This window comes from Rhinolophus sinicus, chromosome 1 (genome assembly GCF_057876585.1).
Source record: "Rhinolophus sinicus isolate RSI-liver-muscle chromosome 1, RSI-T2T, whole genome shotgun sequence".
NCBI lineage: Eukaryota > Metazoa > Chordata > Mammalia > Chiroptera > Rhinolophidae > Rhinolophus > Rhinolophus sinicus.
This window is the reverse complement of record NC_142501.1, coordinates 168606127-168632191: the sequence shown is the minus strand read 5'-3', so window position 1 is coordinate 168632191 and position 26065 is coordinate 168606127. Positions and strand designations below refer to the sequence as shown.

At 41.7% G+C, this 26065-nt stretch overlaps 1 protein-coding gene across 11 annotated transcripts in view; it reads right to left on the bottom strand.

Annotated features, from left to right (window-relative positions):
* AFF1 (ALF transcription elongation factor 1) overlaps positions 1 to 26065 on the bottom strand; it is a 178528-nt gene that overhangs the window by 77909 nt on the left and 74554 nt on the right. For all 11 annotated transcript variants that reach the window (XM_074323818.2, XM_074323832.2, XM_074323851.2 and 8 more), the window contains 2 exons: positions 9741 to 9861; positions 8424 to 9332 (listed from right to left, as the gene is read on the bottom strand). In XM_074323818.2, coding sequence (XP_074179919.1) covers positions 8424 to 9332; positions 9741 to 9861 — 1030 coding nt within the window. The remainder of the gene's footprint in view (positions 1 to 8423; positions 9333 to 9740; positions 9862 to 26065) is intronic.

Below are 26065 nucleotides of genomic sequence, written 5' to 3'. Positions count from 1 at the left end.
CATACCGTGACCTGGAGCACGGTGGGATCATTCTATAACCAACAGTTCCATACACATCATACTTTGTATTTTTTACACTATGTAATAAATTTACTGTGCAAGTGTCTTTCTCTCCCATTAGCTCCCTTTATAACTAGTGGATGCTCAAATATTTGTTGATTTTTAGAAAGGCAGAAACCCAAAATGTAAAAATGTGAATTTTTCTATGACCAAATTGTTCCCGACAGGAAACATTGGTTTTAACATTTCATAAGAATGCCCAGATTATTTGATAATAGGAAAAAGAATTTTTTCAACAATTAACATGTTCATTCTCAAGCATGAAAAAATGTTGGAAGCATAATACCATAAGAAACTCCAATTACAGCATAAAATTCTGTAAAAAAATTTTTTTCTAAAACGCAATAGCAAATATTTGCTTTGGGGTGGAGTATTTTAAAAAAATCGAGCTGTAAGAAAAAGGAGAACCCATAAAGCTTGAGTTTCTAAGAATGACTGCAAGAAGTCTGAATAACACAGGATACGTTCCTTTCTTAACTCATGCAGTTCAATTTAGTCTTGCCCAATATGAATTTTCAGAGTTCTATTATTTGTACATTGGAACAACAACAAAAACTAAGGCGATTTACCTAAGGGACAAAGCTAGAAATAGGACTTCTAATTACTTAAATACTGAGGCCCCTAGATTAAAACATTAAACCTAAAAACCCTTCAACCAAGGGATTAAGGAGATTAGAACGGGCTTGACAAATTACCACAGGGTTGGGGGAAAAATGTGGAGAGAAAGTAGGTCAAGCTTAAAGAGAGAATTAAATGAAGTTCAAGAGAAAACTAATGGTGTGTATGGCCACTGAACCTCTGTGGGGGGGAGGAGACGGGAACTGTCAACCTAGTGGTTTCAACAATTAAAGAACGGAACAATATCAATATAAAAATAGCTGCTTATAAAGTTCTTGGAAAATGTGAACAAGCGGCAAAGTTAACCTTGGAAAATAATGATTTTCAAATAGACCTTGGCAAACTGCAGAGGAGAGATACAAGGCCAAAAAATAAACTTGTTATGATAACACAAACCAGGATCCTCTCTGAAAAGGAATTCTGCTTAAATATCTCACGAGTACTGGTCACTCCCCCCACACCCCCACCATCACCAAAACAGCCCAAATCAAAACCATTAACTCAGCCATCAACAGGACTCCTGTTGGAATATCTGGTTTTCTGTCCCCGAAGATTATCAGTTGGCTCAAAATAAAACACAATTAATCTAGAAAAGAGCTAAAATGACTCGGGTGGCTACGTGAGAGCCTGGGAGAGCGCACAGCCTGGAAAAATTCTGAAGAGTTGAATGTCTTACAGCTTGGCAAAGGCACAACATGAGAGACCCAGGGGGGATCCAATAACCCTCCACAAACATCTCAAGTGTGAAAACAACAAGGAGGAACAGGAATTTCTTATCCTGGTACCAAATGTACTTCTGGCATTTTTAGAAGGACTAGAAAGGAAAACAACTCTAATTAATACCACCCAAAAAGATTTTCAAGGTTCAGCTGTAGGCTTTCTTTCTTTTTGGGCTACTATAAGCAATCCTATTCTTTGCACTAACTCATTTCTAGCAGTTTTAGAGCTTTTCAACAATATTTGGCCTATATTATTTTAAATGTTTCCTTCAAAGTTTAAAGTGTTCCTTCAAACTCCAAAAATTGCCAGGGTCAGGAAATTAAAGGTGGCAGTTTCTACTCAGCTTTAGCTGGTGAAACTGAAAATTTGAATTTTCACCAACCTTCTCCAGTTTGTAAAAATTGGCTCAAAGGGGGAAAAAAACAACAACACATTATTATATAGGCAAAACAAAATAATCTATAGGCCCAATCTAGCGTTCAGGCTGTTTGCAGCCTCTGCTGTCAAATTGTCAGTCATTTGCTACTACTTTTTAACTTCTGTATTTACATTTTGGGGAGTCTAAAAATGTAGTCAGCTTGTAAGCAGATACAATTACTTACTATTCATTATTGCTCATACATTGGAAGTGTTCTGCTCTGGACCCCGCTTTATCAGGTAATCGTGTACACAAATAACCTTTTCTCTTTGCTATCATTTTCCTAACATTTAAGTCATGTAGGTCTGCCCAAATTCACTGAGAGCTAGCTCATGGAATCGAATCTAAATTTGCGATAAAGGAATTACTATAATAAAAACATTTTCAGAAAACCCAAGAAAGCTAGGTAAGGTGATTATCAGAATCTTAACTTTCCCCACTTGAAAGCTTGAAAGTGGTGAGAACACACGAAAGGAAAACCTAACTGGAGGAGAGTGTCGTCTTGGGATCCCACTTCCTTGTTTCTTCCCTAAGGCTACTCTCCCGTCCTACTTAGGACAAAAAGCTCCACGAATTCAGAATCCAGTGGGAGCCTTCTGCTGAGGCCCACACACGAGACTGAACCACTGGGGAGGGGGCCCTGCTGTAAGTCCCTGTGCTCTGTTATCAGCTCTTCTGAAATAGTTTTAATTTCCAGGCAGTAGAACAGATCTCATGAGAATCATAGATAAAGATTCTTGAGCCTACTCTCCACCTGCCAATCAATCTCCCAGGGTGTGGCCTGGGAATTTTTATTTTTAACGTTTTGTACTTTTAACAGGCTTCCCCCAGGTGATACTGATGTGCCGCCAAGTTTCAGAATGAATGAAAATTTTCCCTTTGATCTACAGTACTGTGCCTATAACACAAGAGCACTTGTAATGGTCTCTATATCACGTAGCATAAGCCACTGGCACATCTTGTTCCCTCTCTTGGGAATGTGGATGCTGCTAAATTAACTCCTAACATACCTGCTATGCTATGGTCTGAATGTTTGTGCGCTCCCAAAATTCAGGCTGAAATCCTAAACCCCAAAGGTAATGCTAGTAGGAGGTGGGGCTTCGGGGAGATTCTTAAGTCATGAGGGTAGAGTCCTCATGAATGGGATCAGTGCCTCATAAGAGAAGTTCCAGAGGGACCCCGACCCCTTCCGCCCTGTGAAGACACAGTGAGGAGCCAGAAAGCAGATCCTCACGACATCGCGACCTTGCTAGCGCTGTGATCTTGGACTTCCAGCCTCCAGAACTGTGAGAAATACATTTCTGTTGTGTCTGAGCCAGCCAGTCTGTGGTGTCCTGTGAGAGCAACCTGGACGGACTAAGACAACCCTTCACTTCGTCACCTCACCACTCAGGTCCTGCTCAAACAGTACTTCCTTAGAGAAGAATTGGCTGAGCGCCTTCATGCTAAGTCACAGGCCCACTTTATCGATCTTATAATAGTTTGTAAATTCTTTTACAGCACCTGCCAAAGTTCTTACACATTGGTCTGAGTGGTTATTTGAATAATGTCCGTTTTTAACTCCCTAGATAGTTCAAGTCCAAGAGGACGGGAACCACCCGGCTTGGCCCCCCACTGTAACCCCCACCCCGGCGCTAGGCCAGACACACAGGACGTACTCAAGACACATGAGTTAAAAGGTGCGAAACTGACAACGTATATAAGAGAGAGTGAGCTTCTTAATTGTTCTTCTTACTTGTACTGTGTACCCAGCAGGACACACCACTGACACACCACAAGTTAAGTGCCTGTAGGGTGAGATCATTTCGTAATAGGGAAGTTCCTCTTTTCCACATTTAAGATAATAAGAGAGCTAAATGTGGAAGTAGGAACGACTGTCTGCACATAGAAATGCAAAGTGAATCACTGTCAACAGTTTTCCACTGGATTATTTCAGGCAGGCTGGCAGTTTATTGAAAATGGAAGGCTCATTTTAATAGGTGCCATGAGTCAGAGTGATCCAACAATGAACTCCCAGCTGCAGGTGACACTTCAATCTAAGACATTAGGTGGAAGCATTTGGTGACAGGAACAGTTCCTAAATGATGTCATGAGAGGCCACAGGGAAGAGAGCGGTGCTTTGCAGAAATCAGAGCCCAGCAGGGTCAAAGCCAGGTTTATGTGGAGCAGAATGGAGCAGGACCATATAAGGAGACAGAAGTAGTGGCAAACTAAATTGATAGAAAATTCTGATAGGTTCCAGGGAGTTATCTGGGATATAAATTAAGATAACTGAACCATTTCCATGTCTACTTCAAATCCTAAGTGAAGAAAACAGAAACCTGTAATTTCCACTAATCTATAAGCAGATGCTCAAGCTTCCAAGATAATCTTCAGTGTTTGCTTCTGAAAACCAAGCAGGTCCGTATTTCTTTCCATCCACTGCCTCTTGCCATAGGTAAAGCTGAGGCAGGAAGGGTCTGATTAAGAGCCTTCTTAGGTACACGTGCTTAGTCCCAAAGCCTTAAATACTAACTATACGCAAGCACATCCCAAATTTATTATTTCCAGTCTTAACATTTTCTCTGAGCTGGTCTACTGTTTATGACTGACAACTCATCATGTCTTACCCGGATATAATAATGGTATCTCCAACTTAATACAGGATCTATCCAAAGCTGTTTGTTTTCCTTCCAAACCTGTCTCACCCACATCAACTCCATCTCATTAGCTGGTATCATCCCACCATCCCTACCTTACAACAAAATCAAGCCTCCCACGATGCCTCACCTTCCCTCACCTCAGGCCCTCTCCCATCTCCAATCAATCACAAAGCCTTATCCGTTCCCCTGCCAACCATATCTGAATTTGTCCACTTCTCGCTGTGTCCACTGCTACCATCCTACTCCAAGACATTATCTTTCTCACCCCCTAACTATTCTTCCTGCTTCTAACCTTGCCCCACCAAGGAGCTAGAATGATCTTTCTCAAAAAACAAAGTAAATATATCCACTCCTCTGCTCAAAACCCTCCAGTGGTCCCCATTCAACTTAACAACACGCCAACGTACAAAGATCATAGAACTGGGAGTTCTAACTCTGGCTCTGCTACTTATTATATAAATTTCAGCAAAATCAAGTGACTTCACACTCCTAGGCCTTATTTGCAAGCAAAAAAAACTGTTATGTTTAGCTATAAAATCCTAATATTCTAAGTCCAGTATACAGTTTGATATGCCCATTATGGCTTATTTCATTTCTCCTTTTCAATAAACTGCCCATTTCACACAAATCCTGTATCTCAGAACCCTACCAGTGCACACATACACAGATGCCATGGTTTTTCTCACTTTCCTTTGCTACCTTTAGACAGAAAAGAAAAACAGAAAGGGATCTCAACCTTCCACTTGGGCAGGTCCCATCTCTGATGTGCAACTCTCCAGCTGGAAGTCATCCACATGAGATCAGTCAGTACTGGCTGTGGCCTCAGATGGCACATTGTAAGCTGCTACATCTTCCAGTTGACACAAAACTAAAACTGACACACCCAGAGAAAACCAAGTGCAGATTCTTGCGGTCCAGGCCTCCACACAGTCAGAGGGTTGACCTGTTGATAATCTTTCCTACTATCCTAGAGGGGAAAAAATTAAGTTTTAACTGTGAGAATGACTTATCCCATAAAAGAATACCATATTTCAGGAGAACCAACTAAAATACACAAACCAAGTATTTCCCATGAAGTGAAAGGATAGAAAGTAGAGTAAGGAATCCACATGTATATGGCTGGAGTATGAAGACACACCAAACAGACAAAATGACTTTCCCGTTTTGGCTCACTTTTTTAAATACTGCTTCATGGAAGCAGTGGGGAGGGGAGAGCAGTGAAACAAACCACAAAACCGTCACACTCAGAAAACTGGGAAAGAAAACCTCCTCTGACTTGCCTCAGGACAAATTAAGCAAATAAAGGGAACCACTGAGCTACCCCTTTCCATTCCCCCTTCTCACAGCGCTACCAACAGCCAGCTTCCTCCTCTGCGCCTCCTTCTCCACCCTCTGCGCCAGTAGCACAAGGAGCCCAGGATATCGCTCAGATTCTGCTTCTATATTGAGTTCACCCGCTCTGGGGTTAACACCCTGCTTTTTCTATCCCCCATCTCTATGCTTTCCTTGGATTCACCAAAAGATATGAGATTTTAAATTCAATCTACATTTTCTTAAAAACATAAAAACGTACCCATTGTACTGGGTGTGTGAAAGTTAATGGTAAGTCTGTGAAATGTGAGATCTTTGTCAGCAGAGCTATTAATTCACCAAGTCCAAAACTTAGCCAGACGGTACCAGTATCACTGCTTCCCAGATCTACTCCCCTTTTGTTCCAAGCTCTCGGCTCCTGATCCCCCCAACAAAGGACACCCTGAGCCCTCCATATGCCTGACCCCTCAGTTTCACTGCTCAGGGGGCTCCAAGGGGGTTGCCACTGCATCTGCCACTGGCATGAGAATGCTGAGCAGAAACCAGAGGGAGCCACAGAATCAAAATGAATGCTGACTGCAAACACAGGCCAAAGACAAAAAATTTCTGTCTACTCAGTTGTTGACAGCAGGTGCATCAGTGCCAAGAAAACCCCCTTCTCCAATCACCAAACTTACAGAGGATTTTGTTAATGTCAAATGTCCATCCAGAAAATACACAAGGGCCATCTCACACAGGTCTATGTTGGAAGTTATATATTAAATAAGACCTGGAGAAATCTCATCTCGGCTTATCTTTTTTTATTTTTTTCACCACGAAAGCAAAACGTTAACTAGGATCCTCTCTCCTGACGGGCTAGTGAGAAACCTACCGACTGAATTTACACAGGCTCACTGTCTTAAAGCTGACACTTGAAACTTTCTCCAAGCACCTAGTAGCAGATAGTTTGTACGCAGTTGTCCTCTGTTTCACGTGTGTAGGCTGATCTCCCCACTAGACTGTCATCTCTGCTGGGGCAGACTAACCCTTCTCTGGCATCCCACCCAGCACTTAAGCATATGGTTGGGCATTTGGTGGACCATGCAAAAATATTTGCTATTTTGTCTTAAAATTGTTTTACAGCAATTTTCAGTTGCTTAGTTTTTACAAAAAGAATGAAATGAATGTTAAATTGTCCCCTTTTGTTCTTTTTTAAAGTAGGAAAACAGAACTGACCCTATTTGATAAATAAAGCGGAGCAAACCCCATTAAGTTCTTTACTCCCTTAATTATAAAGCAGGCTGCTGACTGGCCCTTTCAGGGAGGGCGGAGCTCACTTGCTATTCCTGGCCTTCATTCTGCTCCCTCTCCCTAACGCCCATCACAGCGCAATGTTCAATAAATGGCTCCTTCTGATGAATCTTCATAACTTGGAGTTAAAAATCGAGTTCTGCTGACTTGGTCGTTTCTACCATTTGCTTTACTGGCCCCTTTCTCCTTTTTCCTCAACCTCCAAACAAGTCACATTCTGAAGACATCCGGAAACACTCCAGCTCAAGAGCTGACTATGGATAGAACCCTACCCGCTTCTAAACCAAAAGTTGACATCACCAAGGAACAAATTTTTCTCCTTAAAGATAAGAGCTGTCTTTCAGTTAGGATCCTGGAATCTCCTTAAGGAATTTTACCTTCTAGCACTATGTAAGACTGATATCTAAGTACACACAAGTCTTTGAGCAATGGATATGCACATTAGAATGTTTATACAATGGATGAAACAAAACCACAGACTTTACCTTAACAGATAAGCTTTAAAACTTCAAACATTTTACTTTACACTACTAGTTGGAATTTTGGAGTCACTGGTGCTAATTTAGAATTTCAGTGATAGGATATGTTCTCTGATTCTCCTCATTCAAACACAATGCTGCCATTTATCAAAAGGACAGAAAAAGGAATTTCTTTTTTTAAAAAGATACAGTATTTTGGTTACTTGAAACAGCCATAGTTGAATAACATTCTGTATTATATTTGTGACACTCTCAAATGTCACCACATGCCCACTCTTCTTTCTTAGGTGGTAAATAAAAAATATTACAACAGAACTTTAGTTTCAAAGTTTCTTACAATTTACAAGGATCAAATCTTTAAAAAATCCTTTGCCTCAACATTTTGACCTTGTTTTTACTTTTTATGGTTTGGATCTCAAGAAAAACTAACTGGGGCTGATGAACTATTAACCAAAGAAATTATTTTCTTCACAATGTTAAAGAAGCCAGTGTTCCCCCAAACAAAACAAAAACAAGACAGCTCAAAACCTTCCTTGAAACTTTCTCATGACAGAAATGTCCTCTACCTTATTGGGTTGTGGTTTACACAGGTGCACGCACTTTTCAAAACCCAGCAAACCATACTCTTATGATCTCTATATTTTTACTACTACGTGTAAATTATGGCTCAAAAAATTTTTTAAACTCTCTACAAAACACATTTCAGTATCTGCCATCGGTAATCCATCTCAGACGTGAATTTTCTATAGGTCAACAAGACCCTGAGGCCAAAAAGGAATTGCAGTACCAAAAAGCTAATGACATCCCTGCCCCCAACTCTCCAGAAACTTCCACCTCGAATCTTTCTTCATGCTGGAATTGCCCCAGATATGAAATTCCACTCACCTCCACTGACTGAGAAGGCATTTTCAGCTTGGTGAGCTTAGCTTTGGCAGGCACTTTTAAGTCGGTTTTTTCAAAGGTCTGTTGCCGGTAGGCCTCCGGCAGTGGTTTCAGTTCAGGAGACTCACTAGGAGCCTGATCTTGACCATCCATGGGGCGGACATAAGCCGTGGGCTTCTGCTGCATTGCAATGCTTTTTGAGGGGAGTGAGGGTGGAGGGAAAGTCTGAGAAGGTGGTTGGGGAGGGGCTACACCAAGGCTAGCAACTGCCACTAAAGTGTCCTGAGGAGTCTCTTTGTCACGGACCTTCACCGCCAGGTCCTTGGGAGATTTGGCCGGGCAGTAGCCTTTCTTACTGTTACTGCTGTGAATCTTGCTGCTTTCTTGCATCCTGGGAAGAGTTTGCTGGTTGGAATGTATAGGGGACAAAGGGGGCACGGGGGACGGTAAAGAGGAGAGTAGGGGACAAAGCTCCCTCTCTGGAGCGGAGTCTGTCATCGAAGCACAGGAGTCTCCATCTGCCCTGCGCTCACCGTTTTTGTGGTGACTGGACCCATACCCCTCAGGTGCTGTGAGGTGCTGACTGTCCGCGGGGCCATAGCTTTTGACATGGAGACTTGGCACTGGTTCCATTCTTGGCTGTGCCATCTTTGGATTGTGGCTGACGTTACCAACAGACAGTGGTCCAGGGGCAGGAGTGCTCATAGGCTGGTGATGAACACTCGTGTTGAAGGAGTGCGACGGAATGCTGCTCCCCTTCTCAGGAAATAAAGGATATCTCGGCTTTCCCAGCCTATTTTCAGAAGCATCCACGCGATGAGTGTGGGACTGAGTGCTAAGCAACTCCTTCACTTCTTCATAGTTCCCCAGCATGTTCTGGATCCGGCTGGATAGCTCATCACCTTTTTCTGTCTGAAAAAACAAAAATAAGACAGCAAAGTTAGATACCTAAAAAAACAAAATAAAACAAAAAACCCTAAGGAACGCCAACATTTAATAAACCATGTTACATAACATCATTAAGAAAGAAACACCCTGATTTAATGTGTAACATAGAATTTAACGTGTAATCTAAACTCGCCACGGAGAAGGCTGTCGTGGACAAATATTACTTCATACAGGAGATAAAGATTACAAAAGAAATCCACAAATTGAGGTAATTTTTACAACAAGCTTCAGAGAATTTTCATATTTTGTTTTCAGAAACAATCTCTAGAATAAGTTGTCTTATTTTCACAGTTGTGGCCCTTGGACAAACTCATTTTCATTACAGAGTTAAATATTGTGGCAAATCAGACTTTCTAAGTATAAAATAAATACCTTGTAGGGCTCTCCAAAAAGGGGAATCTTTTCAGGAAATGCCTCCTTCTCTTGGTGAGCTTCCTGATTGCGTCTTTCCTTCTCTCTAATTCGAAGCAGGTTTCTGTCTTCATTGTACAAGCTGTTTCAGATGCCAGAAAAGAACAAGAACAATAACATTTATCAGTGTCCACGTTTTGCTGTGCATATGTACATGTGTGAGAGAGGCAAGGACAAGTCAAGAAGAAGCGATGAGAAGGGAGATGATTTAAAGAAAGCACAAGTCCCTCAACTCACTGCTGGATTAAGGCTCAGTCAACGGGCTGTGACACACACACCCCCCCCCCCCCCAGCCCGGGGTCTTGCTCCATAAACCTAAGCGTCCACTCTGGGCTCCTGCCTTGGTGGCTCGGGACTGACTCCAACAGGAACAGTCTTTTATAGGCAGTGGTGGAACAGAGACAAGATTACTGGTATTTTTACTTTCGGCTTGCAAAATATGGAGTAGAGGTGGAAGCTTTTCATCTGAAAGTCAGCAGGATGTGAACTTTAAAAAAAGCTGTTTTCCTGGATCAGTACTACACATTTTGGAAGATTAAAATCAAAAGGCTTATTTCATAATTAAAAGATTACCAGACACCCAAAACAGCATTTACTTTATTCTCAGCCTACTCTACTAGGAGTGTCCTGGAATGTAAACTTGAGAAGATCACTTTTATTTCTTATTTCAAATGCCAAGGATGGGAAAATCCAATTTTAGAGGTAAGCTCTACCTACTGATAAGTCTTATAATCCGAATGCCCTACTTGAACCACATAAGAATGTACCCTAAATCATGAGTCCTGGCACCAAAAGGGTTAAAATGCATTCATGAACAAAACACAGAGATGGAAACCAGAAAGAGCAGATTTAGGGAACATCTAACCCAAGCGTGGGCTCGCCTCACATCAGCAACACAGGCTTCTCCCTGCCAACCAGCACATGCACATGTGACGTATTCACACAGTAATGAAAATAACTATAGAAGGCTTTTGTCCTCAGAGACTTGCTTCTAGGGTATCTATCTACTAAACCTTTTTCCCCAATGTCATTTGAATAAATAAGTAGGAAAATATTCAATTGTCTTGCTGAGACTATATGTACCTTTAGAAATTCTAGCCGTGATGTCAGACACACACCACACACCACACACACCCCATATCCTGGCCTCTGCTCTCACGACTTCTCCTATTTCCCCTAACAAGAGCTTACTTACTTTACTGGTTTCCCTTGCCTCCTCCACATCTTGTCCCTCTAATTTAGCCTGCCCATGGAAAGAAATCCGATCCAAGGCCCTGGTTCAATATTTTAAAATAACAAGCATTTGATGGCTCTTTACTGCTGCAGAATAAACTCTAAATCCTTGTTTGGCATTTAAACGCCCCCATAATCTGCTACAGATCTACTCTACAAATTATCCCACTACCCCCCCGCAGGCCTGCCACATGCATTCCACTTGACAGTATTCCCCAAACATACCCTATATAATAACTTCGTGGATCCCCTTTTACGGAAAGGCCACGAAGCCCAGCTGACCCAGGAAGGACGATTCTCTTGTAAACCACCTCTCGATTCCAGTCACAGCAGCCTGCCCCCCACTGCGCCGTGATGTCCTGGACTCTGATGCTTTCATTGCAATGAAACACATTTCCTCTGCCTCTCTCTCAGCTACGCACCCACAATCCCCAATTTTCAACTAGCAGCAAATCTCTGGAGTGCTTCCAGCGTCATCCACTCTAAAGGCTTCCCCAAGTCCACCGAGAGCGTGCCGACTTAACATACTGCGTGGTTCTCTCTCCTTCTCCCCTTCCCCGAGAAAGTGAACCCCATAATAAAACTCATACTTCTCTCTCCTGGTGCTAAAGAAGGTACTTTGTATAGAAGCTGATCATTAAATACGTATTTTTAAATTAAAACAACAGCCATTCTGCTTACAGTATATTTTTATAAGCTTACTTGTAATTTTTAAAAATTTAATTTTTGAAGACATATGCAAAAACAACTTTTAAAAATTATAACCATCTAAAAACTGATCTTCTGCAATTTCTATAGTTTAATCAAAGGTGTAGAGAGGCTAAGCTACCTGGTTGAATTTATTAGGATGTGGTAAAGAATTATCTGCTTAGACAACCTTATCGAACACTTCTCCTAGATGATGGATACCTCGGTATCAGATTTTAAGAAAACGTTTAACACTACAAAGCCAAAAAATTACGTTAGTCAACATACTGAAAAAGTTGAGGGAAAACTAAACCAGATACTGGATACAGAGAATTGTCCTTAATCGTCTGAATCTCACACATTTCAGACAGACTTACTTCTGGTTGACAGTAGCACCATGGACGTGATAACTATTCCAGAACTCTCTAAATTACTTTATGATTTTGGTAATTGCTCTCCTTGACTCAAGAAAACTTGATGTAACATTAACATACAACTGTGGGAGCCCAGTAAAAGGGCTGATCAGGAAATAACTTCTTTTTTTCCTTCAAACTCGCTTTACAGCCACTTTGTTTGCAGGGAAGGGTGGGGCATGCAACTGTCCTCTGAGCAACTTGAACCCCTAAGCTTCTGTTTTCCAAGGCTGCCTGGTGTCTGCACCACACGCGCATCTGCTGTGCTCTTCTCCCACGACAGGAGCTCTCCCTTTCCTGATTCTGCTGGTTACAACACTGGAGTCCTTATAGCTTTACTCACTCGTCAGTGTCCAGGGCCTCTGGTTCTGCTTTATAAGGCAGTTTTGCCCACTTCTGAGTAACTGCTACCTTTGTCTCAGAAAAGGGAACCCCCCCATGGCCACATTCTCAGTTCCAGGTTGACAGCTGAGGGTGTGGACAGCAACGCCTCAACCATCAGCATGCTCAGGGTCCTCACTGAATTTGCCTGTCAACTCCACACACGTCTTTAAGAAAAGCTACACTGGTTTAAAATTACTAAAGTATTTCTAAATCGATCAGCTCAGCATCGGTTAGGTTTACCATGCTTCTAGATGCTCATTCCAAAATAATAAAAACTGCTACAGAAATAACAAGAACCCAACTTTACAAAATTCCTAACACTGGCTTATTGCTATGTGATTCAAAAAATCATGCCTCCCACAGGGAGGAGGAAATCCTGTTAAATTAGGGATTCTGGTTAATTAAGATTTTACCTCCTTAGTTAAAAAAAGAAAAATTTTTTTAAACCCTCACCAAGATTTTATTGGCAGACATGGAATACTACAGCAATTTTGAGACAAACTTAGAACATATTTTTTCCCCTTATTCACCATCCCCCTTTAACTGAAATACCCAAAAAGAGTGAGGTGAGCAAAGGGCATCAATGTCAGTAGTAGGACGAATTTTATAGTCTAGACAGGGAGAGAAACTCACTCTCCCCCACACTGTCTGATGGGTCTCACTCACTAAGGAGGCAGGGCAGAGGAAGGCAGAAGAAACAGGAAGTGCCCAGCCCATGGCTCCCAGGACTTGAAGGCAGGCCGTGAGCCCTCACTCCTCTGGGTTGCCTAACTTCTCCTTACAACTAACAGGGTTTTGCCAGGTGTACTGGGTAGTTTTCTGATTTACTTGGCCACTACTTATTCCAAGTTTGCAACAGCTTAAGAAACGGTTTGTTAAAATGACTAGGCAATTTCTTTTTTCATGAATATTTTCTTGGTTCCGTTTTGAAAGCAGGGGTAATGTAAATTAAAAAAAAACAACGTGAGTACAATTCATAGCATGAGCAAACCATTGTTCAGTCTCTACACAAGCAAAGAGAGGGTGGATGGAAGAATTTTAAATGAGGGGATTTTTAGAAGCAATAAATATCCTCCACGACTCACAAACTCTGTAATTATCCTTGAATAATTGCAAGCTGACTACCACTTCATTTAATTACAGGCGCTTTTCCCTCTGGTGTGGAGGAAAAACCCCGTCACTGGCACAGGATCGGTCACCTTCTCCCAGCACCTGCCTTATCAGACTTTCTCGCTCTTCCACACAGAATAGAGTGAGTTACAAGTTCTCCTTCACGGGTTTCTACACAGCGCTTCAAGTTAGATGAGCGGTTCTTACCCTTGAGCGAGCATCAGAAGCAGGGGGCTTGCTAAAACATAGTTTACAGAGACCCACCCCCAAAGTTTCTGATTCAGTCGCTTTGCTGTGGGGCTTGAGAGCTGCATCTTTAACACGTTTCTAGGTGATTCTGAGGAGTACAGGAGAGCACACACTTTCCAGGCTGTACAGATCACTTTAGGCTTATCAAAAAACAACAGCAATGGCCAAGGATTCAGGCACATCAAATCCATTTCCCATTTAATTTTCACGACTCTGTGAAAGGGGGTTCATTAACTCTATTTTCCAGGTGAAATAAAATAAGGCTCAGAGATTAATCTGGTAATAAATGGCAGATATAAAAATTGAAAGGCAGGTCTGCCTGGCACCAAAGCCTGTGTTCAATAGGGCAACGAGAAAAAAGATGTGCTAAAGTGTTACCTTGTAGTCACTCACAATTCTTTGTAATTCCTTAGTCTCAAACAGGGACACGTCAACAACTCAGGTATCCCTGCCAGCAGAGCAATCTCAGAGTATAAAATATATGTTTGGGTGAATGTATCCAGACAGGTCTGTCTTGCTTGCCGGGCCCTCTGAGAGAGGGATGGTCGACAGCATGAAGCTGCTCTTCGAGTTATACTGTGCCACAATTCTTCTTTTAGAACCTTTTTAAAATTTACAGATTTGAGGTCACCGACCCCACCATAACCTCTGGATTCACAAGTCATCTCTAATGTGGTAAGGGGCTCTTCACGTTCATTTCTCTCAAGGACAGGCTGTAATCAAACTTGCACCAAAGTAGCCATTCTATGCCCGATATTGGGCTCCGCTCCCATGAACATCTGGCTGACTGACAAAGGCCATGTTCCTAGGCCCTCAATGCCAGCTTTCTGGTCAGCCCAGAAGACCCCACCTGGGGAGACAAAAACATCTGGTGATTTGAACCAGCTGACTGCATACAAAACAAGTCTGTGTGTTGATGTGCCTCTGGGGAGGGTGCAAAGTCTGACCACCAGGTAGACACCCATGAGTTCCACCAGAAGTTTGCAAAAATAATTTTAGATAGAGAGTAACTTTCAGTAGCCAAGTTCTTGCTTTTGGATCATGCACTACTGTCTACCATCTGCAAGTTTCAACACTGGTGCAACAAAAAGATCTCTGCAAAATGCATCAAACCACCTCCTCCACATTTTTTTTAAATTAAGTGAACCAGAAAGACCAGCGGGGAACACCACAGGCTGCAGTCTCCAGGACTGTGTGAGAGCCGTGACGTGTGAGACTCAGCCTGCAGAACACACGTGCACAAGCCATCACTGAGGTGGGCTGCGTCACACGTTTCTGCAAACAGAATTCCACCACTCCGTGTATTAGCACAGGAGTCGGAGTGAAGCCTGGAAACCTCAAGCATGTCAGGGTGCTCCCTTTCCAAGAGGTGGTGAAACTGCTGAGGAATTCGGAGCTGCCCATTCAGCTCCCGAATGCAGTCATTTAGTCAACCCCATGCTGGGACCTGTCAGGGTACATTTACTCGGGCTTTTCAAACCTTTCTCCTGGGGGGTATGGGAGGATGTGTGAAAACACTGTGGTAAAATGAAGAAATCACAGCTCAGTAAGGATCAGTGAGAGTCACCCCCCTTTTTCTCTGTCCCTTGCACTAAAAAGGAGAGCGTCTGTGTGGAAGGAGGACAGGCAGTTCCAGGAAGGCCTGCATTGGGCCTGCACGGAGCCGTGGGGCGGTGTGCTGGCTCCGCCATCATCTGACGGGAAGCGCCTTCCTCCTGCCAGGCGGGAGCCCATGTGTCCTGCTGCAAATCTAGGTTAGTCATGCAGGATCGCTGAATGCCACTGGGCACTTCCATGGCAACTCTCGGCCCAAAGGGCAGGCTCTGCACAGCTGAGGACCCATTTATCACCCTCGACTGGTCACTTCACACAGACCTTCCTCGGAGAGACGTGACCAGCTCTCTCTAGAACTCCCTTTTAAAAGTTTAATTCTCCCTTGGAGGATAGAGTGTAATTTCTCCTGAGTATTTATCTTCGGAGGCATTGGAAGAGACATTTGGCAGGAAAGAAAGGGGAAACTCTTAAAATCAAGAGTATACATTTATTAAATGGAAAGGAATGACTCTTTTTACTGTTTTAGAGGCACTATGGCATTCTGATTTGAACGTACAAAGGACAGAACAAAACATAAGCCTCACAAGAAGTCTGGTCAAAAAAGTTGGGCAAGCCTGGCTTTAACAATGGTGGTGTAAGTGTCCCAAAGTGTCGACGCAAAAGGACAGCAGGCCTCGGTTCTTACTTGTGCAAGTGACTTTTTATTGTGGAAGCCACACCTGTTGACTTTTTAAGTCCAGCTTCTGGCCCTTTGTTTCCATGTTCCTCTATTCCCACAACCTAGAGTACAGGGAACATTTTTCACACATTGGCTTTATGAAAAAAATGTTAATTACTTCAAAGCACAAAATTAGTTTTGTCATTAAGCTGTATGACTCATAAATACAATTTAAACAAAAGAAATCAAAGTGGTTCCATCTTTGAAGGCAGAAGAAATGTTGCTTCAAAGAAATGAAGAACTTTCTCCTCTTTTGCTTTGTGTGTGTGAAAGAATGTGCAACCGGCTTTCTCATAATAAAAGTCAATCAGCTAAATCTTTCAATGATTTCACCTTCATTACCTCTCCCATCACCTAACACACACAATAAATATAAAGAAAAACACTAAAGACTTAATCCTAAAACAGAATCTGATTTTACACAGGAAATAAACATCAACTGAGTGAAATGACAAAATAGCATTATGTCAGTTGTTTTCCTGAAGGAGCAACCCGGAGCTCATCTCAAAGTAACAGCTCTCTCTGCTATTCACTTCCGCTTGCCGCTGAATGCTCAATCTCATTACAATACTGAAATAGTTGTATGTGACTCCATTTTGCAAAACTGAATTAATCTTTAAGATATTTTACATAACTTAAAGGCATAGCATGAGTTGTAAATTGAGACAGCCTCTACGTGGGCAAACAAATAAAAAGGAAGTCATTTCTTGTTAATTTTCCTTTCAAAATGAAGCTGCATGTTACTATGCAGCAAGGGTCTGAAAGGATAAACTTTACAAAAATCTATCAGCCAGTGCTGAATTAGGATGAAAGAGGTAGGTGGTAATGTAGTGGTTTAGGGAGTATTTTATTTAAACATTCTGTTCTAACATCCTTTTCACAAAAAGATATCATTTATTATTTGTGTCATTACAAGTTCTGATTTAAAACAAAGAAATAGCCTCAAATACACATAATGACATCAAGATCAGGGGTAAAGAAATATCAGGGTGTTGATCATTTTGGCAGTAACTCTCATTGGAAGCCCTGAAAACTGATTCTGGACCCTGGAGTAGGCTTAGCTTTTTGCTAAACAATAATTATAGACTCACCTGCGTAGAGCAGTGCATTAGAGACTACGTTCCAAAATTCAAATGCCAGCTGCTGCTCTTTTTTAATTGGAGTAGTCTCACTATAACCTATTTTGTTTCTCTTACTAGATCACAGCAATGTATGTTGAGAGGCATTTTTTTACCCTCTAGATGGAAAAGCACAAGAACTTGTGTTCCTCGTTAATTGCTCTTCAAGGCGGAGTGGGGGAAACCGTGAGGGTGGGGACACACAGCTCCCACAAAGTAAGACGAGGTGCAAGGACTCCGATGAGCTAATGCATTCCCGTGTGCAGTACATCAAGTCCCTTGTGCTCCAAACACATTCAAAACAACAACTCGTACTGACTGAGGAAGGCCAACATGCAAATGACACAATTACAGAAAGCACACCAGTGAAAAGAAATCATTCGACCTCAGAGATTTGACAATCTCTAGCTAGGAGTTAAGAAAATATTTGTTTTTACGGTAACTTAAAATTAGAACATATTAATGTTACTGACAGACCCCAAAAAAATCTCTGGGAAGTGGACCCTAAAATGCTGACAAGACTTATTGGCAGTTAACTCAAAGGACATACAGAAATTACCCCCTATAGAGGCAGCAGACTCACCAGAGAAATCTGCCACCTGAGTGGTTATTTGCGTCTCCCCCTTTAGTTACAAAGGTCCCTGGTTGATGGGAGCCACCTCTGACCGCCTGCTTTGCTAGCACTGCACATTTGGCAGCAACCAGAAACATGGGCAGATGCTGTTGGCTCTTCCCCCGCGAGTCTGGTGTGGACCAGGATCAGCCAGAGCCCGGCCATCCTTTCTACACACTCCACTGACCATGAAGGACCACACCACATACCTACGAAATAATGAGGCTGGTGAAAGTCTGTATCATTACGGCCACAAATTAAAAGAATGTCGTGGTCACAAACTAAGAAAGAATGTAGACAAGCAAGCTTCAAGTTTTGTTAACCTTTCTGAGCTCCCTGCTGCCAACAGGCTTAAAGCTGATGACCGGGTATGCCAAGTAATGCCCTTCACCACCTGGCTGCCACTTACCGCTCAACCATCATGGAGTGTCCACTTATTGCCTCACCTCTCGACCCTTTGAACACAAGGAACTGGGAAGCTGGCGAAAGCACAGCCCTTCTCCCTGCCAAGTTCCCTAATGAATTTCTAACTTGACTTTCAAAACCTTCCAAAATATCATTGCCTCTAGCCTCAACCTCCACACTCACCTCCCATCCCTACAGTGAATGATTTGTTTCTCCGGGACGCATCTGTCATTGTGGATCTGTCCCTGTTTACATATACAAAAGTGGGATGGACTGTACACGGGCCTACAGATTTTCCTTATTGTACTGTGAACTCCTTCAAGGCAATGACGAAGAACTATTCCTGGGAGCACAGCACTCAGCAGAGAGTGAGGCTTAATGTACATCTTTGACTGAAATAACTACAGTTGCCCCTTGAACAACAAAGGTTTGAACTGAACGGTCCACTTATACACAGATTTTTTTTTCAATAAATACCTGTACTATTTTTGATCCGAGGTTAGGGGGCTGCAAAAGCAGACTGTATGCATTGATCTACCCCACTTGATATAAGAGATTTCAGGATCCATGGATTTTGGTATCGGGGTGGGGGTGGGGGTAAATCCTGAAATCAATCCCCTGCAGATACCAAGAAATAACTACAGTTAGGGGGAGTCAAAAGTGATACAAGAATTTTCAACTGCACAAGGTGTTGGTCTTCTTACCCTCCCCTGCCCCCCCCCCCCACTGTTCAAGAGTCAATTCAATATTCAAGCATTACTCAATTTCAAACAATCCAGAATTCTCCTGAATCCTGCAGGTCTTATTTATTATTTGATGACAAAATATGATTCATTGTCTGATACCTAAAACCAGACTGCCATGCCCATCGAATGACTCAAACCTAGAAGGAAGCTGACGTCACTCTTTCCTAGATCAGCCATGAAAGCTGCCTCAGCTAATAACACCATATGTTTATCAGTTAATGTTACAGGTTTTACTCTGCAGTTTGCCGTATTTGTTAATTAGTCATAAAAGTCCACAAATACTACATCAAAAAGAAAAGACTGTTTGGGCAACATTTACAGCAAATACACATTTAATTTTAAACCACCAAGATTCAGAATATGAATAAATTGTCTCTAGGATTAAAACTTCAACAACAAAATCCCACAATGAAAAGTCTCTCCATGCTGCTATAAATGCATAGTGGGGGGAAACAAACAAACAAAAAATACAACATCTAGAGAGAGAATTTTAAAATGCAAATCAGATTATGTGGCTCCTTCCATTGCTGAAAGAACACCATCCATCGGCTTCCCTGGGCACTCAAGATGAACATCCAGAAGCCTGGGCTACCAGGCTCCATCCCAAGCACACGTCCTCTTAATTGCTACCTCCCAAATGGATTCCCCTCCCTCTGCCCTTCCTCAAATACTAGCCCCACTCGCCTTTCCATGCCTGGAACAGGTTGAACCGTGCAAGCTGTGTTCCGCTGTTCCCAGTGTGAATGTTTTGTCCCTAGAGCTGAGGATGATGTTGTCACTAATATCTCAGGTTATAAAAAACAAAATCCACTCCCCAGGGAGGTCTCAGATCTAAATGGCCACTTTGCCCCACCAGCAGGAGCTGTCTAGCACTTCACCCTGCTTTCTCACTATCTAGAATTATCTTGTCTATTCAATTACCTGTTTAATTCTCTCTGGCTCCCCACACTCAGCTCCAGGAAGAATGTGAACTGCAGGTCAGTCCCCTTTTCTCTCTCACTTCTCACTGTGTGCGCAGCACTAACCCATCAAGCTAAAAGAATATTGGCTGAGTGGATGGAATTCTGCATACAGAGGCAGTCTCAAGTAGTGGTTTCTTTTTTGTTTTTAACCATATAATTTGAAGTTAACAGAAGCATTTTCAAAAGATAGTATTTTTTTTTAAATTAGGCACTTATGGACAGCATCCTGGAAATAACTGATTAATACATCAAATTTTCAAATGCCACACTGGAAAAAAAAGAGAAAAAAAATTTTCCAAATTTATCTTGTGTCTCATGAGATTGCTGAACTCTCCCTAAGAGGATTAAAAAAAAAAAAAAGCAACTCTACCCTCAAGAAATTTTTCAGGAGCAAGTTGTTTTCTTGTTATTTTTAAAGATGAGACCAATTCTACAGTCATAAGAAATCAAACATACTACGTGGATTTTGTCCCTTAACCACTTAAGCCCCAGATAATTCCCAACATACACCAAACTGAATGTATCACAGTCTATAGAACAGCTCGGAAAACTGTACAGGACTTAGCCTTCTAAAAGGAAGAGTCCCTCCCAATGACTGAACGTAACACAGACATTCCAGAGAACCAATTGCACCATATACGATAAGAAGAACCTTTTGAAACTGGGCCAATGTACCAAGTACAGCTTCAGCCAGAACAAATGCTCAGCATTTAGACTTGCTACCCTACAGCAAAAAGCAACAGGAAAAGGCTTACACTTGGAAAATGAAAGGAAAAGCAATGTCTGTGTATTGATAAGAACAGTGGGGAATAACAGGATAACAGGGAAACTGGCAAGATGCAATTTATTTCTCTAAAGATGAAAATATTAAGAAACATTTACTCTTGAAATGAGTAGAGACCCATCAACACCTTTTTCAGGTACTGAACAACAAAATAGTGTAGAGCTCTTCCTCTATCCATTTAATGAAGCCCATTCCATTATGGGAGAATATATCCAAAACCAAATTCAAGGATCCTCCACTCCCCAAACACACAAACTGTAGTCGTAGGAAGCACAGCTGTATTTTAAGGCTAGTGAAAAACAGGCTGCCGTGGACACACACACTAAGAGCAACTTTCTACAACAAAGTTTTTCTCAGGCTCTAACAAACACATGGACATAAAAACACAAAGATATCTAACCTTATTTCCATATTATACAAAACACAACAAAAATGTTAAGAATAAAGTGTTCATATAACAGTGTTTTTTACAGAATCACTGGCATTTTTTTCTTTTCATCTTGACTTAGTTACCTCTCCTTTGGGTTAACTGCGTATGTCACACTTGTTTTCACAGAAAGTTTAATGCTATAAAAAGTAGAGGCAGTCTCATTATTCTATTACCATTTCATTCCACAGACATTTCAAGTAGGAAGAACAGGGAGATTATTATAGGAGAAAACTGGAAACATGTATGGGTATTTTATATGGCAACAAGCAACAATTACATGTTTCTAAATATTCTCATTTTCATCTTAACCCCAGCTCACCTCCTACCACCCGCTATAACTGGCATCTCCTAAACGCTAAACAGTAAGTCATTGTTTTTCTGGAGGAGTCTTCCTTCATTTTGACCTCTGCTAAGCAGTGTTATGAGCCATACAAAGCTTGTCAAGATTCTTTGGGATGGATTTTGGCCCAACCATGAACATTTATATGCAGAGTATATCATCTTTTCCCCATCACGGCCAACAGGCAGTCACTTGCATATAACAAAGGGTATTTATCAAACTTAATAAAGTGTCCCTCCAATGCTAACAATTAGAATTTGAGAGTTTAATTAATTAAAAAAGAAAAACACACTTCGGGATTTTTAGATATTGTCTTTATAATGCTTTCAAATTTTTATTTTTAGCTCTCTTTGGAAAGCAGAAGCTAATATATCCATTGTAAGAAAACAGTAAGAAACATTCCAAATTACCAAATGCACTCATAATTTATATCAAGCAGGGCCTTTCATTGTAAAATATTTTCTTCAAACAGAAATGCATTTTCAATACTATGTACGCCACTTTAAGTTATTTAAAAGCACAAATGATCTTATCTATGGTTTACAGTAGTCCAATGCAAGACCTTAAGCCTCACAGAATGAAAACAGAAAATCTATTTGTTTCCAGTAAACACTGACTCCCTCCTATGTGCTAGACCCAAGGAGATTCCACAATCTAGTGGGAGAAATACACAAGCGGGGACCGCTAAGAGTGACTGTAGAGGTTGGCTCCAAGTGCTAAAGAATCAGAGGAGAAAAACACCAACGGGGGAGCCTGGGATGATTTAATTAAGAGCGGTGACACCTGAGCTTGAAGGATGCGCACAAGTTTGGAAGAGAGAAAGGAGCCCGCATACCCCTGCTGAGAAAGCTTTTAAGTCATGCAGGAGTGATCATTCCCCATGGGGTGTTTGCACCCATTTTATTTACCTCATTCTCCAAATCCAAATATCTCCAAAGAAACCCCCGATCATTGGTGGGGGTGACAGCCTTTTGCAGCCATCAACTCCACCCGGCTGGTCTAAGGGACTCAATGATCTTTCAGGGCAGCAAGGCCCTGATAATGGGCTGTGGACTTTCCCGGGCCTGAAACAATGATCTCAAATTATCTGCACACGGAACACTGTCAAGTTTAGAAAATGAACACAGTGGGGATGTCAAAGTTTAGAATGCAAAGGGACTTAACTGTGGCCTCAGATAAGCACAAAAGCACAACGGATCCCTCTCCCACGCCCTTTCCTCCTGGTTACCCCCCAGAGCGGTCTTGTTGCCCACAGAGCACCCGCGTACTCAATACAGATTCTTGCTGTGCAAGGTGTGGCCTGACTTCCTCATCCAAATGATTTTACACTATTTTCAAGGCCTTCATGTATCATTTGCTGAATGAGCAGTCAAAATCCCAGCATTAAAAAAAGTTCAGTAGTTAATTTAAAAGGAACATTTAGTTGAACATCCCCACTCCAAACTGCTCCTTCATTCCCAGACATGCTTAGCCCCAGAAATGTCAGACTGGTGAGTAACATTAGTTAGAGGAGAATAAAGCTACCCATGACAAAGAGGGAATTCTTTTCTATCTAACATTGATCAATACATAAATTTCAACCTAAAAATGTATGTTAAAGAAAGCAAAAACAAAAAGATGGAGCAGACCAGGGATTGGCAAACTATAGCCCAACTGCCTGTTTTTGTAAATAAAGATTTATTGGAGCACAGCCCTGCCCATTTGTTTATACACTATCTGCAGCTGCTTTGGTCCTAGGACAGCAAAGTTGAATAATTGCAAAGTTCAGTAGTTGCAACAAAGACTGCGTGGGAAGCGAAGCCTGAAATATTTACCACCTGGTCCGTTACGGAAAAGCTCTGTCAACCCCTGGAGTAGACCCTAAATTATTAAGAAAAATAGGATGAATTTTAAAGTTTATTTTGAAGTGTTTCATTTTAAAGAAGTGATATGTAGACTACTGAAATAATTTCTGCTGGACTATACCAGCCTTTTAGTAACACCCAATACCTCTCTTATCAGCTTTCCTGACTCGAGGGTAGATGATTAAAAAAAAAAAAAAAAATTCCGTATCTATGATTATCTAATTTTAAGGCCCTACTCTCTTATTCCAACAGATAGCATAATGGAGGGTGTGGTGAAAAGCGTGCCAAGCTGGCAGCCTTCAGGTTCTAGTGCCACTCTCTGTATGATGCTATCTAATATCTCTAGGACCCGACTTCCCCATCTCCAATACCTTGCCTGGTCAACAGCTTCAAAGTTGTACAAAGAGTGTTTGGTGGAAGTTGGGGAGATGTACGAGGCATTAAAAACTCTTCCAGTCACTGGTTCCAGCTGCATCTTCAGTGAAATAATGGCCTTCACACTACAAACTTTTATAATTTTAAGAATAAATAAATGGAAAAGAACAGGATATGAGGGAGAAGGCAGAGCATTAGAAATCATTAAGAGAAGCTCCGCGATTAAAAACTCCCAAGGCACAGTAAGTCCCTCCAATTTCCCTGAGATATCTACTCCAGCAGGCGGGTGTGGTTTTTGGAAAGTATCAAGAATTAAACCAGTGGCTGCTCTTAAAGGTCAGAACTTGCTGTTCCTCAAATATCCTGGTTCTTTAGAAGTCTGGTGGGAGACTGCACCACTAGATTTGAATACCTTTATTTAAATACAAGGACATCTGTCAGCTTGACAGTGATGAAACAGATTGACAGTCTTGATGAAATTAAACCAAGATCCTCAAATGGAGGTAGAGGGAGCCTATTACACATATTTATGTCTTATTCCTTAGGATTTAAAAGCTCCTAGGGGATCTCTCACAAATTAAGACTGCTACCCCTACACTTTGCCTTCAGTTTCCCTTACAACTCTGGTCCAATCACAGACTCAACTACTCCCTTACATTAAAATGGTGGAGAAATGGCTGGAACATTTACATTAGACTACCAAAAGATGCAGGACCTCAGACTAGAAATAAACAGATAACGTGCAATCAGATAATTTGATTGACAAATTACCACTTCCCACTTAGCCTGGGACCCCTGGTTATCTATAGTCCCATGCCAGGTTACTTGGGAAGACTTTCCATCACCCCCCCCCCCCCCCCCCCCGACTTCTCTCATCCTGGCCGAGGAAGGGAGGCTCTGAGAGCCCTGGGCCCACCCATGCAGGACAACGGACATCAGCTTTTAGAAGAGACCCCGCCTCCCCACCTTCCACAGCATAACCTAATTCTCCTAGCATTCCTCTAATACATCACTCTCAAAGTAGCAGGGGGTGGTTTAGTTACACTCTGTCATATGCATTTGACTGTTACCCAAAAATAGGGAGGTCTTCAAGAATAGACAGGGGTCTCTACTCCCCACAAAGTGTCTTTACTGAAGGAAGAGCTGATTCCAAAAAAGTTCTTATCTTTACTGATTTTGGGGTCAGACTCAAGTGTTCAAAGTACTCTGTAAAGAAGGCTTTGCTTGTTTTAAAGAAAGCAGTCACCATATCCCTGGTCATAGACACAGACGAAATTTTAGTTACTAACAGTCACAAAAAAAGTCATTTTTTAAAAACAATATTCAATACTATCTTAGGAGGGTCAAAAACCCCGGAAACCTCCATAAAGGAATCCAGGAGAATTCTTAGCAAGAGACAACTTGGGTAAAGCAAAATGTACCTTAATTCAAAGGTTTTGGTCTGAGACCTCAAAAAATTACCTAAATAATCTACAAAAGGGAGATATTATCAAGCACACAACTCATCTCACAAATTTTTAAAAATAGAAATGACACCTTGAAAAGAGGAAAAGCAAAATAAGAATGTGCATACTTACTTATCTTCTAATCATCTTACACATCCCGTACACATGCCAAAAAATAACCCTAAGATTACTGCTATATCTTAATAGGGGTTTGGATGTATGCACTGTCAAAAAGCACCAATACACTTAAGATCTGTGCATTTTGTGGCACATAAATTTTATGGCAACATTAAAAAAAACACCTGTAAATACTTAACTTTAATGGCATACAAGGTGAAGTGGGGAAAGTACACTGACAACTGCAACTTACAAAGAAAGCATAAAAGCTGGTTAGTGGATAAATACAGCAATGGAGAGATGAATGGATACATGGTAACGCAAGTATAAGAAAGTGTTAATAGTATAATCTGGAAATAAAGCTTTTTACTGTGAAATTCCTTCAACTTTTGTACATGTTTGAGAATGCTCATAATACAACGTTAGGAAAAATAACCACGAGCATAAACTAGTAAATAGGGCAGGATCTGAAAGGCAGCCAGACGCCAGGGGCTGCCCCATCTTTCCATCAGACATATCTGGAGACTGCTGGTTAAACATGAAGTTTTATCAGCAAGGCTTCACTTGGAAGCACTCATCCCCCTATCAATCGGTACAGTGGACCTTTGGAAGGAAAGAGACGAAACAGCGGCCCTGAACTTGTGAACCACACGATTCCATCTGCAGTTGGCAGGACTGAAGCAGCTTGGGCATACGCGTGCCTGCTGCAGGAGTGTTATCTGTGCGTGCACACCAACCAAAACCTTACCTCACTCCTTC